Source organism: Geotrypetes seraphini, chromosome 4 (genome assembly GCF_902459505.1).
Source record: "Geotrypetes seraphini chromosome 4, aGeoSer1.1, whole genome shotgun sequence".
Taxonomy (NCBI): domain Eukaryota; kingdom Metazoa; phylum Chordata; class Amphibia; order Gymnophiona; family Dermophiidae; genus Geotrypetes; species Geotrypetes seraphini.
The window spans coordinates 326,040,673-326,060,573 of NC_047087.1; the positions used below are offsets into that span (position 1 = coordinate 326,040,673).

General features: G+C 40.5%; 1 protein-coding gene across 1 annotated transcript in view; it reads right to left on the minus strand.

Annotated features, from left to right (window-relative positions):
• Positions 1 to 19,901, minus strand: part of CTBP2 (C-terminal binding protein 2) — a 244,084-nt gene that overhangs the window by 444 nt on the left and 223,739 nt on the right. The window contains exon 8 of the mRNA XM_033942987.1: positions 17,671 to 17,788. Coding sequence (XP_033798878.1) covers positions 17,671 to 17,788 — 118 coding nt within the window. The remainder of the gene's footprint in view (positions 1 to 17,670; positions 17,789 to 19,901) is intronic.

Sequence of the window (19,901 nt, forward strand, 5' to 3'; positions counted from 1 at the left end):
GAATGATGTACTCAAGAGACTACTGTGTCTTGGCTAGTGTGATTGAGAAAGTCTTTAATTGTACTGTAGCACCTCCCTCTAAATATGGTTATCAATGCAGAAGGGCTGAGAACAGTGTTTGATTTCATAGGCAGTATTACATTACATTAGGGACTTCTATTCCGCCTATACCTTACAGTTCAAGGCGGATTACAAAAGAGCTAACTGGACATTTCCAGTGAAGTTACAACAGTTTTGGGGTGTTTTTGGTTTTTTTTTGTTACAAGGGAGGAGAGGTACCTGGATTAATTCTGGAAGAACTTGCAAATTTAATATTAAATTGGCTGTACGTTACTGTGTGATATAACAAATAGATTACAGTTAGAATACAAATAAGATTACGTTACATTTCAGGGATCTGAATACTTGGTTGGTGTTTTGGGGAGGAAGAGATTATTTAAGTGGAGGTTTTGGGGGAGAATTTATCTAGGAGGAGGGGGAAGGGTTGGGTTAAGATATCTGGATACATTTTTTGAAAAGTAGGGTTTTGATTTCTTTTCGAAAAGTTTTGAAGTCGCCAGTTGCCGTCAACAGGTTGGAGATGGCGTGGTTAAGTTTTGCTGCTTGCGTCGCCAGAAGGTTATCAAACATCTTTTTGCGCTGAGTGCCTTTGAGTGGAGGAAAAGCAAAAGGGTTCGGAGTTCTTCTTTGTCTTGAGGTGAGGATCTGGTTTAGGCGGTTGTTTAGATGGGGGGGGGGGGGGGGTGGAGCCGTTTAATGCTTTGAATAATAGACAGTATAATTTGAATTGAATATCTAGCTGGTAAGATCTTACCACACAGTTTTTCAATTAAAAAAATCACACTTTTATTCTAAGGAAAAGAAAGCAACGGGAGACAATAAAACACAACTTAGTACATTACTTTTAAGAGTTTTTAATGACAGCTGCGGTACTTAAATCATGCACCAGTGGATTTAGCTCTTAAGAAAAGTAAGTGCCATTTGTTTTTTTATTCACTGTACTCAACTCAGAGCTACTCTTATAGGGTGAATAATCAAATGCAAGCAATTAAATACAATTAGCTCTCATCTAGTTTTCTATGTTGGTTACAGGTAGGGTTTCCCATTAAATTATACTTCAAAAGTACTGTGAAATTGGGTCAGACCAAAAAATATATGAAGGACATTGGTTGCCAATTCCACACCGTATAATTTACAAATTTTGTATTCTGCTTTTAGCCAAAGCGGCTCACAATTAACATACACAATCTTTGAATACACAAAAAATCTTAAAATTCAAGTCACAGACAAGAGCAAAAGGAGACAGAGGTCTAAATATAAACATTATATCATCTTAATTCTAATAAATGATTAGATATTCAGTATAAGATACAGCTAGCAGAAAAATGCTTGTGCAAAAAGATAAGTTTATAACAGTTTTCTAAAATGTAGCAGTTTCCCACAAAATCTTAGTGTGCTTGTTAGAGCATTCCAACGAGCAGGTGCAGCCGTGGAGAAACGGGATTTCATTGTTTGTACTTAACGAACTGTGTTTAGTATGCCCGAATCAAATAGCAAGTGATTCTTAGACCTCGGTACAATGGCAGACACTTTGTCAAATAATCAGGCTAAATGCCCTGTTGGACAATTTTGAATATTTTAAACTGAATTTGAAAGTGAATCGGTAACCAATGTAATTTTTTAAAGATTGGAGATATATGTTTGTAGCGAGACACTCCCATCAACATCCAAGCTGCTGCGTTCTGGACCATCTGTAGAACTCTCTTTTCGCTGACTTGTTTTAGAAAAACCTTGAAAACGTATCTATTTACAAAATATCTTACTGATAATTGATAGAATTCCCTAGCTGACAACTCTCTGTTGATATTTACTGATTCTTCCTTTGTTATGACTGTTTATCTATGGTTTTGTTAACCGGTTCGAGTCCCTCTGGGAATAATCCGGTATATAAGACTAAAGATTTAGATTAGATTAGAAGGTATGCCTAAATAGATACCATTACAGTAATCTAACTGAGACAATACCATCATTTGTAGCACTTGTCTAAAGTCCCAGTTAGTTAACACATTCTTTAACTAGGACAATTTCCAAATTATGCGAGCTGCACCACTCTTGAAATCTATGATTTGAATGACAATTTTGCATTGAGGAGCACACCAAGAACCCTAATCTCTTCACTGATTTTTATCACATGTTCACACAGCTGGATCTCTCTAGGCCAGAGATGTTAATCTTTTTCTCCAACAATCATAATTTCTGTTTTTCCTAAGTTCAAAGCAAACCCTTTATGCTGCATCCACTCCTGAATCTTCTTCATATAACCATTTATCTCTTGAAACAACTCATCCCCCCATTTACAGATCTTAAAGAAAAACTGAGCATCATCAGTGTAAATCCTATAAGAGACATCCATTTTGTCCAACAACTCCCCCAATTGCTTCTCATATTTAAAACTAGACTCATAAACACCCCAGCATTTATTGATAAATTCCTCACCCCTTACATCCCATTGAGGACATTGAGATCAAATACTCAGAACCTACTAGCAATACCCTCCATCTGCGAAATTGTTTATGATACTACCCACAAAACAATCTTCTCAGTAATGGCCCCTTCACTCTGGAATGCTATGCTCCTTGACCTTAGATTAGAATCTTCCTTGGAAAAATTCAAATCCAAACTCAAGATATTCTTATTCAAAGATGTGTATAGTACATGGCATTGAAAGTTTTAGTCAAGGATGACTAATCTTTCCAAAAGAGCTCTCCCCTTCCTATCACGATTTCCTTCTTCCCCTCCCCTCCTCCCTATTTTTTTTTAATTTCATCTCGATGTAATTATGTACCCCTTACCCCTCTTTCCCCCTATATCTTGTGAGTCTGATTTTGTCTGTGCTATTCCCTCCCCCCCTTTTTTTTTTTAGAAGAAGAAACAACTGTTTTTAATTTCTTATATTTATTAACAGCATTGCAAACCATTTAGATATTCTGGATAGACGGTATATCAAGTAACTAATAAATTTGAAACTTGATGTCATCAGTGGAACCTGGTATGGTACTAGCTAGCTCAAATTTATGCAGAAAGTTCTAGCTGTACCATACCATGCATGCGTGGATGCCTTCTTTCCCGACGCACAAGCAGCTGTCCCTCAGGCTTTCTTAACAGAGCAGACAAGTCACATTCTTCATGACTCTTTTCATCGCATGTGAATTGGTACCTTCCCTTAGGGTTTGCAGCCAGCGTTCGCTTATTTTTTTGTGTCGCTACCTTTTTTTATTTTCAAAATATTCTTCCCAAGGTTTTTCAAGGTTAGAACATAAGATTAGCCATGGTCCATCTAGCCCAGTATCCTGTTTCTAAAAGTGGCCAATCCAGGTCCACGTACCTGGCAGAAACACTAGTAACAACATTCCATGCTATTGTACTTAGCTTTTTCATCTCACTTTCCTTTAGAAGAGTGTATTTCCTTCCCCTAACCTATTGTTTCACTATTTTTTGAATTGTAATCGCACGATGCCTTTGAACTGTAAATGTAGTTCCTAGTTTTATTTTATCTACTTATATAAGCTGCTTAGAAATGTGTCAAGTGGGTTAACAAATTTGAAACTTATCCATGTTTGTCTCAATAGCAGAGTAATAGGGGCATAATTAAAAAAACTAAAACATCCCAAAAAGCGCCTAAGTCAGAACTTGGACATCCTAATCGCTGTGCAGCTAGAGGTCCAGGGGGCATGTTGGGAGGTGTGTTATGAGTGTGTTTTGGGCAGGCTTTGGTCATGCTTAACTTAGACATTTTACGGTAATAAATCTTTTCCAAGACAACTTGATGAAACTTAGCCGTTCAGAACTAGTCCTCTTTTAAAAGCGTCTAAGTGCCAAAAAGGTACCCATACTGACCAGATGACCATTGGATACATTAAGGCATGACCTCCTAACATTCCGCCACTGCTCACTAACCCTTTCCCACCCCCCAACAATCTGAATGAAAGGGTACATACCTGTCTTTAGAATAGCAGCACTTGGTATGGGAAAGCCTAGTAGAGCATCACACAGGTATCTTAAGTAACCTGGTGAATGGGCTAGTGAATCATAGAGAGGAGGACCCAGGCCTATAAGGCACTCTAACCACATCTATGGTGTTAAGTATGAGCCCACCAAAACCCTACTATACTGCTATATAGGTGCCACCTGAAGCCTTAAGGGCTATTGGGGTGGTAGAAAGGTGGATATGGTAGGTTTTGGAGGGCTCACCATAAATTATAAGGTGAACATAAGAATAGCCTTACTGGGTCAGACCAATGATCCATCAAGCCCAGTAGCCTTTTCTCACTGTGGCCAATCCAGGTCATTAGTACCTGGCCAAAACCCAAAGAGTAGCAACATAGGCACATGGGATCTCTCAGAGAGAGAAACAGATAATGGTTACTGTGGATGGGCAGACTGGATGGGCCATTTGGCCTTTATCTACCGCCATGTTTCTATGTTAACATTCCATGCTGCTGATCCAGGGCAAGCAGTGGCTTGCCCCATGTCTTTCTCAATAACAGACTATGGACTCTTCCTCCAGAAAATTGTCCAAATCATTCTTAAAACCAGCTACGCTAGCCGCTCTTGCCACAATCTCTGGCAATGTGTTCCAGAGTATTCTCTGAGTAAAAAAAAATATTTCCTCCTATTGGTTTTAAAATATTTCCCTGTAACTTCGAGTGTTCCCTAGTCTTTTTAATTTTTGACGGAGTGAAAAATTGATCCACTTGTACCTGTTCTACGCCAATCATATTTCCCCTCAGCCATCTCTTTTCCAAGCTGAAGGTGAGATGTATATATGGCACCCTTTATGTTAAGTTCACAGAAGTGACCTCTAAGGTGCCCCACTGCTCTATTGGCATGTCGATGTGGCCATTTCACTTGAATGGTGGCCCCTCCCAAGTATAAATGGTGCTGATGCAGACATTTCCAACTTGGACATTTTTGTGGTAAAAAATGGTGAATAAAGTTAGACATCCTGGTGTAGATGTTTTGGCGGCCAAGACGTTCAAGTAGGCGATTTTAAAAGTTTTTTGACATCTATCAGTTTGGCTTTTGAAAATGGACGTTCTGTGCTTCAAACTTTGGTTGTTTAGTGGGAAACTGTGAGCCATGGAATCGAGGGTGAAATATGTGGATTAAAAACTGGCTGGATCATAGGAAACAGAGAGTGGGGGTAAATGGACAATACTCGGACTGGAAGAGCGTCACCAGTGGGGTGCCGCAGGGCTCGGTGCTTGGACCCGTGCTCTTCAACATCTTTATAAATGATCTAGACATTGGTACGACGAGTGAGGTGATTAAATTTGCAAATGATACAAAGTTATTCAGAGTAGTGAAGACACAGGGGGATTGCGAATATCTGCAACGTGACATAATCAGGCATCAACGTGACATAATGGGCATCAACATGGCAGATGAGGTTTAACGTAGATACGTGTAAAGTGATGCATGTAGATAACAAAAATCTCATGCACGAATACAGGATGTCCGGGATGGTACTTGGAGAGACTTCCCAGGAAAGAGACTTGGGAGTTATGATTGACAAGTCGATGAAGCCGTCAATGCAATGTGCGGTGGTGGCAAAAAGGGCGAACAGAATGCTAGGAATGATAAAGAAGGGGATCACAAACAGATTGGAGAAGGTTATCTTGCTGCTGTACCGGGCCATGGTGCGCCCTCACCTGGTGTACTGCGTCCAGCACTGGACATGATGCTACTTGAAAAGGTCCAGAGAAGGGCGACTAAGATGGTTAAGGAGCTGGAGAAGTTGCCGTGAAAGATTAGAGAAACTGGGCCTTTTCTCCCTCGAACAGAGGAGATTGAGAGGAGACATGATTAAAACTTTCAAGGTACTGAAGGGAATAGACTTAGTAGATAAGGACAGGTTATTCACCCTCTCCAAGGTAGGGAGAACGAGTGGGCACTCCCTAAAATTGAAAGGGGATAGATTCCGTACGAATGTAAGAAAGTTCTTCTTTACTCAGAGAGTGGTAGAAAACTGGGACGCTCTTCCGGAGTCTGTTGTAGGGGAAAACACCCTCCAGGGATTCAAGACAAAGTTAGACAAGTTCCTGCTGAACCAGAACGTACGCAGGTAGGGCTAGTCTCAGTTAGGGCGCTGGTCTTTGACCAAGGGCTGCCGTGTGAGTGGACTGCTGGGCACAATGGACCAATGGTCTGACCCAACAGCGACAATTCTTATGTTCTTATGTTCTATTGGACTTGGACATCCTTTTCGAAAATGGCCCTTCGCGGATTTTTCCTCCAGAAACTTGTCCAAACCTTTCTTAAACTCAGCTGCACTAACCACTATTACCATATCCTCTGGTAACAAGTTCCAGAGCTGAACTATTCTTTGAGTAAAAAAATATTTCCATGTACTACTTATGGGGAATTCAGGAAACACCTAAAAATATATCTGTTCCTGAAATATCTAGGCAGTTGACCCGTAAAACTCTTTCTCCTCAATAACTGATCCCTTGAGCTGTTAATCACTAGCTTCCACCCTGTTACGTTCAATCTATTTGTACCATCTTTTAATCTTTGTAAACCGCATAGAACTTCATGGTCCTGCAGAATATAAACTGTTATTATTATTAATAATAATTTCATCGAGTGGCCCTTGGTTTTAGTACTTTTTGAAAGGGTGAAAAATCAATTTACACTTTCGTACCTGTTCTATTTCACCCAGGATTTTATAGATCTTTTTCATGGGTGCTGACTCCTAAGGTGGACCCTAGCATCTGGTAACTATGATTTGAATTATTCTTACCAATGTGCATCACTTTGCATTTGTTCACATTAAATTTCATCTAAACTAAACTAAACCTTAAGTTTATATACCGCATCATCTCCACGGATGTTGTGGAGCTCGGCACGGTTTACAAGAACTTAAAATATAGGAAGAAAAGGAAAAAAAAGGTTTACATTTTAGTGAAAAGCCAGGTTTTCAGTTGCTTGCGGAATAATTGGAGTGAGCCCAGGTTCCGCAGCGGGATAGTAAGGTCGTTCCAAAGACCTGTGATTCTGAAGAGAAGGAATTTTCCCAGTTTGCCTGCATAGCGAATACCGTGTAGAGAGGGGAAGGATAATTTATACCTTTGGGCGAGTCTGGTAGAGTCAGGACTCGAGGAGTATTAAGATAGTGGGATTAAGGGAGGAAGGATGCCGTGAATGATCTTAAAAGCCAGGCAGGAGTATTTGAAATGGATTCTGGAAATCACTGGGAGCCAGTGAAGTTTAGCTAGGAGTGGGGAGACATGGTCGGACTTGCATTTTGCAAAGATCAACTTGGCTGCAGTATTCTGGATTAGCTGGAGTCTTTGAAGACTTTTTTTGATAGGCTTAAGTAGATGGCATTGCAGTAGTCTAATTTGGAGAGGATGATGGATTGGACAAGGACAGCGAAATGTTGTTGGCGAAAATAGGATCTTACTTTCCTCAGCATGTGGAGGCTGAAAAAGCATGATTTAGCCAAGGAATTGAGGTGGTCATTGAGGGAGAGAGAAGAATCGATAATGATGCCAAGGACCTTGCTTGAGAACTCAAGCTGCAGTGCAGTGCCTGAGGGTAGTACGAAGAGGGTGGGCAGATGTTCTAATTTTGGGCCGAGCCAGAGTAATTTTGTTTTTGATTCATTCAATTTCATCTGTACCGAGAAGAACCAGGAATGAAGTCTCATTATGCAAGCTGTAATGTTCTCATGGAGATTGGTGAGGTTCTGGTCTGTCTCAAGGAGGACAAGGATGTCATCAGCTTATGTGTAGATTGTTTCAAGGGGGGATAATTGGAGAAGTTTCAGGGAGGACATATAGATGTTAAAGAGAATAGGGGATAGGGGTGATCCCTGAAGGACACCGCAAGATGGTGTCCAAGGAACGGACATGGTGCCATTTGTGTTGACAGTGTAGGAGCGAGAGCGTAGGAAGTTTGAGAACCACTTTAGGATGGTGGATTCAATTCCTATCTCGGAAAGTTGATAAAGTAGTATGTCGTGGTGGACAACATCAAAAACTGCAGAGAGATCGAATTGTAATAGGACAGCGAATTTGTTACGAGAATGTAGTTGTTGCACCTTAGAAATTAAGGAAACTAGGAGGGATTCGGTGCTGAAGCTGGGTCTGAAGCTATATTGGTAGGGATGGAAGATGGAGAATCTCCATTTAGATGCCCAGTGTTCCAATTTCCAAGATCTTGCTGCAATGTTCCAAAGTCCTTATGTGTTTTGACAACTTTAAACAGATTTCTGGCATATGCAAATTCTCACATTCCAATTTCCAGATTATTTATAGATATGTTAAATAGCACCAGTCCCAGTAAAGATCTCTCCTCCATGTACGGAAATAGTCATTTAACCCTTCCCTCTGTTTTCTATGCAATACCCAATTTTTAATCTACAACAGAACATTGCCTCCTATCTCATGAATCATTAATTTTCTTAGGAATCTCCCATGGGGAACTTTGGCAAAAGCTTTCTGAAAATCAAGGTACACTACGAGGGGCGTTCAATAATTTATCTACCTCATTAGGAAAGAAAAGTTTTTTCAAAAAATAGCTCCATACACTTCATCCACTTTTCCGGCAATGACTTTAACCCCTTTGAAAATAATTCTCCTGTTTGACCTTCAAACCAGGATGTCACAGCTTTTTTGATGTCTTCATCACTTGAAAACCGCTGTCCACATAGCGATTTCTTCAAAACTCAGAACAGGAAATAGTCCGATCCTGGTCAGAACTGTGGAGTGGGTGGTTCAGTCGCTAAAACCCATATTCTCGGATGGTAGCCTGTGATTGTGATGACATATACACTGGTGCATTATTGTAAAGAAGCAGCATGTTTGCTGTGTTTTCTTCATCTTTTCTCCTTGATTGACTCTTGCAAAGCGAACATTGTGTTGGCATAACTCTCCCCAGTTATGGTTGTCTTGTGTGGCATGAACGCCAGAAGCAAAAAACTCCTTCATATTTTATTAAAAATTGTTATAGCGCTTGTTCTTGTGACAGGTCCAAGCGTTTTATAAATCAAAAATACATAAAAGAAAAGAACTCCATATTAGATAGGACAGATCTATATAAAAGACACAAATATGCATACACTCATTCATACCTATCAAATTACAGCAATTAAATAAATTTCTTATATCAATTCTGCGTCATAGTAACCTTATTAGGAGACCCATTTCCACTAATATATATGCACTATGTCAGACAATGTTCAATCTTCCCCAAATGCTGCACAGAAATAAAAGGTTTTTAACATTGTTTTAAATGCTTTAATGTTTACCTCTAACCTTAATTTGCATGGTAGATAATTCCACAGTTGTGGAGCTGTGAAATAAAATGCTTTACTTCTAGTCAACTCCCATCTTGCTCTATTTGGCGAAGAAAGAACTAGTCTGTTATCTTGTATTGATCTCAAAGTTCTTACAGAAGCATATGGGATTGTCAAATTATGCAAGTAGGTTGCTGGTAAAAAAAACACAAACTACCAAAAAACCTATGTGTAAGAGTCAGACCCTTCAATTGTATCCTATAGGAAACTGGCAACCAATGAAATTGCAAGTATAAATGGATTACACTATCAAATTTCTTCTTATAACCCAATAATGTGATAGCAGTATTTTGAATTGTTTGTAATTTTTTCAAGTTGTATTTTGAAAGTTCCATATAATCTATATTTTAGTAATCTAATTTAGAGATTACTAATACGCGTATTAAAGTATGTACATTTTTTTCCTGGAAAAATCCTCTAACTGCCCATAATACTCTTTTTTTTTTTTTTTGAGTTCAATATTTTTTATTAAGTTTTAAGAAAAAATACAAAAGTACAAAAATGGCAAAAAACAAACCAAATGTAAATCCAAATACAAGCCTAAGTACAAGACACAGCCAAGACATCTAAGTGTCATCATCAAGCATAACATCAAGTCAAATACATTCTATAATGAGGAAATCGACAATATAGAAAAAACAGTGAGTCTGAAATATATGTAAATAAATAAGAGAGATAAAGGAAAAGAAAAGAAAAAGGGTGAGAAGAAGAAAAAGAAGAAGAAGACAGGAGTGTCTATGAGGTCGAACGAACATAGGAATCCAAAAATTTCCAAGGTGAATTGCATGGCAACAAGTTCATGGAAAGTCGAGCTATGTTTCTCTTTTCATATGCATATGATTCGAATTTATGGTACATGCTTAAAGAGTTCCACCAGAAGGAGTAATCTAATAGCGAAGAGGTCTTCCAATTTTTCAAGATGTGCATAAGGGCAGTCACAAACATAGTATCAATAAGTTTAGGAGGACAGTTTGAAAGAGCAAAACATGGATGCTCGATTTCAAGCAGCGTGCTCGATTTCAAAAAGAAATGGGATATGTATATGGGATCTCTAGCCGGGTGAAGTCTGGGGGTGGGTCATTAGCGTGGGCAGACTTGATGGGCTACAGCCCTTTTCTGCCGTCATATTCTATGAGATCGAAGAATTATAATATCCAAAGAGATTTCAGTTGAGCAGCCAGTAATGTGTTTAATGGTATCCCAAATGCGAATCCAAAAAGAATGAACTGGAGTACAGTGGAAAAGCATATGGTCCAGGGTTCCGGATTCTTTTGCACAGTTCCAACATATCGAGTCTTGTTTAAGGTTAGCTTTCCACATTCGAAAGGGAGTCCATACTGCATTCCACATGATGAAGAACATTGATTGGGAAACTCTGGCTGATAATAGAGGACGATTTGTTGATGACCAAATTAGGTCCCAGTCAATATCAGAGGACAGTGTTGTCAGCATAGAGTCCCAATGTTTCAATGAATGAGAGGAGAAGGTAAAGGAGTTGTCTCTAAGGATGCTATAAAATAGCGATATAGCTTTACCTTTTGATATAGCCAATGTGGACCAGTGGCGTATAGTGTGAATGGATGAACCAAAATCAAATCGAAGAGGCAGAGAGGATATCACTCCAGTAAGGGAGAGTCATTGAGAGTATGTAGAAGGAGGCAACGAATGAGTAGAACAGAGAATTTCAAAGGGAACAGGTGTAGTTAGAGTCATCATTTGATGAGGAAACCACAACCCAGCCCGCTGCCATTTTTTCCATGAAAATGATTTTCCTTTTTTTTGAAGTTTGGGGTTATTCCAAATTGACATGAATGGGCTGTCTTTAATTGAAATTTCTGCAGTCTCATCTAATAAGTGAAGAGCATGCTGCGTTGCACTCAGCAGGGGATACTTCCTCAATCGTCTAGGAACTGGGATAGTTGCCAAGCAAGAAATGTGCAAAGGTGTACATATAAAGTGTTCCATCTCGAACCAGGCTGGAGGATCTTGGGGGTATGGATCAATGATCCAATAAGCTCCATATTTGGCCAATGATGCAATATAGTAAAAATAGAAATCTGGTAAATTTAAACCACCATGAACCTTAGAAGCTTTCAATTTAGCAAGAGCAATGCGAGGCTTTTTTTTGTTCCAAACAAATTCAGATATTTTCTTATCCAGCCAATGAAAAAATGCTTTTCTGCACAAAGATGGGAGCATTGAAAGGGTATAATTTAGTTGAGGGGCAAGAGTCATTTTAATAGAAGCAATCCTGCCCCACCAAGACAGATATAATGGAGACCATCGAGCCGTTGTGTTTAGAACTAAGTTTTTAATTTTAGACAAATTTAGATCCTGAGCATGAATTGAATCTTTATGAATTAAAACACCCAGGTACTTCACAGCCCCACGAGCCCATGGAAACGGGAATTGAATGAGATCTGAAGGAGAAATATGATCATTAAGAGGAAAAATCTCTGATTTCTCCCAGTTGACTGAGTATCCAGATAGGAGGGAGTACTTAGAGACGATGTTAACGAGATCAGGAAGGGAGTCAGCAGGGTCACGAATAAAGAGAAGGACATCATCAGCATATGCCGCTAACTTGATGTGATGAGTGGAAGTGGAGATACCTTTAATTTTGGGGCATTGACGAATGGCAGAAAGAAGAGGTTCTAGGGCCAAATTAAACAATAAAAGTGAAAGTGGGCAGCCCTGACGAGTACCTCTGTGGAGTGAAAATTTGTTAGAAAGGGAGTTATTAATTAGAATTCGGGCTGTAGGATGGCGATACAAGGTTTCAATCCATTACGTGAAGAATGGACCAAAATTATACCATTTCAGGATGCGAAAAAGAAATGGCCATTCCATGCGATCAAAGGCCTTTTCAGCGTCAATGGCTAGGCCAACTACAGGATCAGGAAGAGTTTTAGCATGGGCATTGATATGATGGAAGAGGCATAGAGTGTCACCTATATATCTTTGTTTAATAAATCCCACTTGATCAGTATGAATTAGAGAAGGGATAGCTTTATTTAGTCTCAGTGACAGAAGTTTTGCCATAATCTTATAGTCTAAATTAAGAAGAGATATGGGGCGGAAATTTTTAACCAAAGTGGGATCTCTATCAGGCTTGGGAATGACGACAATAGTAGCTTCAGTAAAATTAAATTGTTTATCCGGAGCGGAGTAAAGAAATTCATAATATTTATGGAGGTGTGGGGCCAAAAGAGTTCAAAATTATTTAAAAAACTCATTAGTGAAGCCATCGGGACCTGGGGCTTTACCATTGGGCAGGGACGAAATTGCAGATTCTATCTCAGATATAGTTATAGGAGAGTCAAGCTCTAATTTTACAGAATCTGATAAAGACGGATGAATCAAAGAAGCAAGAAATGAATCCATCTCAGAGTCAGAGGCAGAATGTTCGGATATGTATAAATTAGCATAGAATTGTTCAAACTGAAAGGAAATCGAAGATCTAGTCTTGACCAATTGCCCCAGTGAGTCCTGAACAGCTGTTATGTGCAGACGTTTAGATTTATTTTTTAGATATCTGGCCAAAGGACGACCCATAAGGTTATCTCCCATGTAGTGACCTGAGGTCGAGATAAAAATATCACGCCTAGCTGTACACGAAACCAGTGTATTGTATTCGTATTTAAGGTTTTGGATGCGTTGTTGTATAGACGGGTCGTGTAGATGGGCAGACATGTGTTGTAACTCTAGTGTTTTGATAGAGGATTCTAAGTCTTTTTCTCTTTGCAGGGATTGTTTCTTTTTCCAGGAGGCCAATTTAATCAATTCGCCTCTAATTGAAGCTTTGTAAGCCTCCCAGACAATGGAAGGGCAGACCTCAGGATCCTTTGAATTGAATTCAAAGAATTCAGTAGTAAAGGATTCGATTTTTTCAGCTATTTCAGTGTCTAAGAGTAAAGTATTATTTAGTCTCCAAGAGGAGGATTTTTTGGTAGGAGCAGAGATGAGTAAGTGTAGAGAAACGGCCGCATGATCTGTAAGCGAGATTGGATGGATAATGGTATTCGTGAGGTCATGAGATAGAGAGGAGGATATCAGGAAAAAGTCTATTCTTGTGTATGTATTGTGTGGAGGCGAAAAGTGAGAGTACTCCCTACCTTTTGGATTGAACAGCCGCCATGGATCAACAAGTGAGAAGGTGTCTTTGAGGGCATGTAAGGCTGTGAAGGACCTGGATCTTGAAGGTTTACAAGATGATGATCTATCAACATAAATGTCTTGAACCTGATTGAAGTCGCCTCCTAATATCAGGGAACATGAACCAAATTCTATTAATGCTATCTGAAGGTCTTGAAAAAATTCTGGGTGATCCAGAACTGGAGCATATATATTAAGGAACACAAAATCTACTGAGTGCAACGCAGCATGCACCAAGCACCATCTACCCTCAGTATCTGTCTTTGAGGAATGAATGACAGGAGAGAGTTTATCGTTAAATAGTATAGATACCCCATTTTTTTTACGATGGGTAGCAGGAGAATATAGGTGAGTGGAATATCCTTTGAGTTGGAATTTCAAAGCGGCAGCTGGAGGGAGGTGAGTTTCCTGTAAAAAAATCACATCAGGGTGTTTATTGGAGATATAGTTAGCTATCTTTTTCCTCTTGATGGGATGATTCAAACCATTCACATTGAAAGAAAAAATATGTAAATCAGTCATAAGCTTTATTAATTAACACAGTGATATAAGAGATGCTACCCATGTTCGTACATAGTAGATATACAAGATGTTATATAAAAAGACACTCCTGTCAGAAAGTAAAAGGGAGAAGAAAAAGGAAAAAGAGAAGAAAAGAAAAAGAAAGAGCTATAGATGTCAGCACGCAATGCAGTCATAAAAGACCTCATTGCTGTGCGTGATGCAAAGCAGTTAAAGGGTGCTCCTGTGAGCACAGAGGTGTAACACAGATGAAACAACTAACTACCCCGCACCCACTATATTAACAACAATATATTAGTGTGCCTTTCAGAAAACACAACTAAATGCATTTACAACAATAGAGGAGAGAGAAAACAGCTTTAGCCATCAGCAGCTCCACAAGTTAGTGCATTTTTAAAGATTCAAGGAAGGCTGCTAAGTCATCCGGATCTGTATATGAAGTAGTGTGGTTGTTGTAGGTCACTTGCCCGTAATACTCTTAAAGAGTAAAAACTGGCTTTTACGAAAGCTGAGAAGTGACTTTCAAAACTTAGTTGCTAATCAACAATTACTCCAAGATATTTAAAAGAACATAAGAACTGCTGCTGCTGGGTCAGACCAGTGGTCCATCGTGCCCAGCAGTCCACTCCCGCGGTGGCCCCCAGGTCAAAGACCAGCACTCTAACCGAGATCAGCCCTACCTGCGTACGTTCTAGTTCCACAGGAACTTGTCTAACTTTGTCTTGAATCCCTGGATGGTGTTTTCCCCTACGACAGCCTCCGGAAGAGCGTTCCAGTTTTCCACCACTCTCTGGGTGAAAAAGAACTTCCTTACGTTTGTACGGAATCTATCCCCTTTTAACTTTAGTGAGTTCCCTCTCGTTCTCTCCATCTTGGAGAGGATGAACAATCTCTCTTTCTCTACTAAGTCTATTCCCTTCATTATCTTGAATGTTTCGATCATGTCCCATCTCAGTCTCCTCTTTTCAAGAGAGAAGAGGCCCAGTTTCTCTAGCCTCTCGCTGTACGGCAACTCCTCCAGTCCCTTAACCATTTTTGTCACTCTTCTCTGGACCCTTTCGAGTAGTACTGTGTCCTTCTTCAAGTACGGTGACCAGTGCTGGACGCAGTATTCCAGGTGGGGGCAAACCATGGCCCGGTACAGCGGCATGATAACCTTTTCTGATCTGTTTGTGATCCCCTTCTTAATCATTCCAAGCATTCTGTTTGCCCTTTTCGCTGCCACCGCACATTGCACAGACAGCTTCATTGACTTGTCGATCAGAACTCCCAAGTCTCTTTCCTGGGAAAATTCGACCATATTACCAATGCCTACCTAGATTCTCACTGGCTACCTATACAAGCTCGTATTCAATTCAAATTTTACTGCCTATTATTCAAAGCATTAAATGGAACTGCACCCACCCATCTAACCAACCACCTAAATCGGAACCTCTCATCCAGACAAAGGAGAACCCAGTCCCCATTTTCCTACCCCCCTTTCAAAGGAACTCAATGCAAAAGGATGTATGACTACCAACTAGCAACTCAAGCAGCAAAACTGGACCCCCTAATCTCCAACCTGCTGACAGCAACAAGTGACTTTAAATCTTTCCGAAATGAAATCAAAACCCTGTTATTCAAAAAATTTATCCAGATATCTTAACTCCTTCTTCCTTCCCCCCCCCGATATCTCTCCCCTCAACCTCTCCTCCCGTAATATTCCCCTTTAACTCATCAAAGCTTCCAGCATCCACTACGTAACCTCTCTAAAACGTAATCCTTATTCTTCTACTTATCTTTTAATCCCCCCTCACGACTCTATTATGTAACCAGCTCTTTAAATTGTAATTTTGCCTGGAAATGTCCAGTCATCTTTTGATGTAATCCGCCTTGAACTGCAAGGTACAGGCGGAATAGAAGTCAGCAATGTAATGTAATGTAATAATATATAGTATAAATGAAGAATAAAGTTACCAAAATGTTACCATCAATATTTATTCCTCTCCCTCCAACCCCCCACCCCCCATGGATATGTAAAGGTGAATGAACAAAAGGAAAGATAAGATAACTATACATTATAATTTTACAAATTTAGTCAATGGGCTCCAAACTTTATTAAATAAACCACTAAATCCCCTACACTCTGCATTAATTCTTTCATATCTGTAATTGGTGTACACGTTCACCCAACAAAAAGTATTTATAAATGATCTAGAAACAGGGACGAAGTGCGAGATAATAAAATTCGTAAATGACACCAAACTATTTAGTGGATCTTGGACTAAAGAGGACTGCGAAGAATTGCAAAGGGACTTGAACAAACTAGGGGGGATTGGGTGACGAGATGGCATATGAAGTTCAACGTTGAGAAATGTAAAGTACTACATGTGGGAAGCAGAAACCCGAGGTACAGCTATACGATGGGAGGAATGTTATTGAAGGAGAGTACCCAAGTAAGGGACTTAGGGGTAATGGTGAACATGACAATGAAGCCAACTGCACAGTGCGCAGCGGCCGCTAAGAGAGTGAATAGATTGCTAGGTATTATCAAGAAGGGTATTACTACCAGAATGAAAGAAGTTATCCTGCCGTTGTATCGGGCGATAGTGCGTCCGCATCTGGAGTACTGCGTCCAATATTGGTTGCCGTACCTTAAGAAGGATATGGCGTTACTCGAGAGGGTTCAGAGGAGAGCGACATGTCTAATAAAAGGTATGGAAAACCTTTCATACGCTGAGAGATTGGAGAAACTGAGACTCTTTTCCCTGGAGAAGAGGAGACTTTAGAGGAGATATGATAGAGACTTACAAGATCATGAAGGGCATATAGAGAGTGGAGAGGGACAGATTCTTCAAACTTTCGAAAAATAAAAGAACAAGAGGGCATTCGGAAAAGTTGAAAGGGGACAGATTCAAAATGAATGCTAGGAAGTTCTTCTTTACCCAACGTATGGTGGACACCTGGAATGTGCTTCCAGAGGGAGTAATAGGGCAGAGCACAGTACTGGGGTTCAAGAAAGGATTGGACAATTTCCTGCTGGAAAAGGGGATAGAGGGGTATAGATAGAGGATTACTGCGCAGGTCCTGGACCTGTTGGGCCACCGCATGAGCGGACTTCTGGGCACGATGGGCCTCAGGTCTGACCCAGCGGAGGCATTGCTTATGTTCTTATCTCAATAGGTATACTTTGGAGGAGAGATATGATAGAGATGTTTAAATACCTACGTAATATAAATGCTTATGAGTTGAGTCACTTTCATTTGAGAGGCCATAGGTTGAAGTTAAGAGGTGATGGGCTTCGGAGTAATCTAGGGAGATACTTTTTTACAGAAAGGGTGGTAGATGCGTGGAACAGTGGTGGAGACAGAGACTGTGTCTGAATTCAAGAAAGCGTGGGATAGGCACGTGGGATCTCAGAGGGAGGGAGAAATAATGGTTACTGCGAATGGGCAAACTGGATGGGCCATTTGGTCTTTATCTGCCATATGATTCTATGTTTCACTGACTGATGGGTTGCCATGCTTGACATGTTTCTGAGGTAGTGCTAGAAATGTAGTCCTGTGGGTACACTGAGCAGAAATGCAGCAGGATAATCAGACAGTGTGACAGATAGGGTTTCTGTCATTAAATTCTCACAGTTTTCTTCCTACCTGTAGGCTGCACCGTTCATTTCTTGGAGCCCAGCTTGATGATGTATGACAGATAATGGGCTGTTAGTCACAAAGAACTCTTTGTTGACCCAGTTTCTGAGGCTTTCTGGGATGTGTCCTAAAAGAAGATTATATATGGTAAGATTTTTCCCTTGGTATACGACAGGCATTTCTGTTCCTTGAAAATGCATTACCTGCCTAGTGACAGCAAGGCATTATGGTTAGTGTATCCTACCTACTGACAATTATGAAGGTTTGGGGGTTGAGGGACTCTTTTTAGCTGCAGCTACTGCAATAAATGCATCTGTTCTACCCGGTAAACTTTGAATTTGAAAAATTTCATTCTCGGGCTACATTGCTGAGGTCTATATATTGAAGACACAAAAAATCTGTTTATCGTTAATAGTGGTGGTTTTGTTATGAATATATTTGTCTATCTATCGCTATTATAAGTGTAATGTCAAGCTCTGCCATTGTTCTTCTGTTCTATCTGCAGCAAGGACAGCGCGTAAGATAACATTCTTCACTGATTTCCCACTCTCTTCTATGATAAGCACTTTAGCATGTAAATTAGCATGGTTACTACACTTTAATAAATACAGCAAGTTACACTAAGGACCTGCAAACATGGCATTGGTTGAGATATACATTTCTTTACTGACTTGAAAATTTCCAAGTAATACTCAATGAGAGCACCAGGGCACTTAAATACCTTTTATCTCATTTTGTGTTTTATAGTCCAACAAGGATAACTAGGAACTGCAATTTATTTGCCTATCCAAAAATTACCAGCTGCAGATATAAGACCTTTTTGGACAGGACTCTTGCATTTCAAGCAAGTAAGCAGCAGTCTTGGTGGGGTAACTGTATTGGTGGAGTTGTGTTGTCTTATGATGCATTTCAAAAAGTAATCAAGTCAAAGTTGTTTGATAAATTTATTATCTAAATGAGGACATTACTGTTAACTAAAATTTTATATTGAATTTTTTAGGAAAATTGCTGTATTTCAATTAATTGTATTTCACTGATTGTCCAGCCTTCTTCTGTGTAAATTGCCTAGAAATTGTTTGATTATGGTGGTATAGAAGAATAAAGTTGTGTTATGTTCTAATATATCTTACTGGTAAACGCTGCACAAAATTACTCTCTGCTCCATGACAGGAGTAATTTGTATACATGCTGATGTGAGAAATTAAATTACTAATGTATTTCTAATGGTGTTATTTATTGCAGGATGTCATAAAGATGATAAAGTTTACGAAAAAGGTAACATAATATATACACACACATACACGGATACACTAATAAAGTATGGTTGTGAGAATTGACTAAAATATTGATAAAAGATGTCAATTAATACAAAAAGTAATAGCACTTACTTCCAGTAGAGGAGCCGCAGCGCGAAGAGCTTTGCAGGCCGCATGGAGAAGAGGCAGCAGCGGCGAGGAGAAGGCAGAGGGCAAGAGGAAGCAGCGGCGAAGCGAGGGAGACAGCGGCAGTGAGAGTTAGCTCCGCCCACTGCATCAGCACCAGCGACATCACCCGGACTCCCCCTTAAAAGGAAGGAACCGCGGCGCGAAGAGCTTTGCGGGCCGCATGGAGAAGAGGCAGCAGCGGTGAGGAGAAGGCAGAAGGCAAGAGGAAGCAGCGGTGAAGCGAGGGAGACAGCGGTGGCGAGAGTTAGCTCTGCCCACCGCGTCAGCACCAGCGACATCGCCCGGACTCCCCCTTAAAAGGGGGGAGCTAATGGCGCGCAGCCATTTGGCACGTGGCAAAGGCGAGCGGCAAAGGAGCTCGCCTTAGCGAGAGCGCCTTTGCGAAGGGCTGGGTCGCTATGTCCAAGAGCGGGAGGGAGACTTAGAGAGCACACACAAGGCAGACTCAAGAGAGAGCACACACAAAGAAGGCACACACAAAAAGGTAAGGAAGAGCCAGGCACAGGAGTGAGCACACTAGCAAAGGGTGCCAGGACTCCTAGAAGGCAGAGAAGAATGGAAGCAGAAGGTACCCAGAAGATGTGCTTCCCAGTGTACTGCACGGACTGCCACATGTACGACTACCTCCCCTCGGGGTGGCAGTCGTATGTGTGTGGACGATGTCAGGAACTGAGGAGCTTGAAGAGCGAAGTCAGTCGTCTGAAGCACAGGATCCAGGAGCTGGAGGGACTCTACATCTCAGAAGACCCATTCCAGACAGCCGAAGACCCTTTACGAGAGAGGCGCATCGAGGAA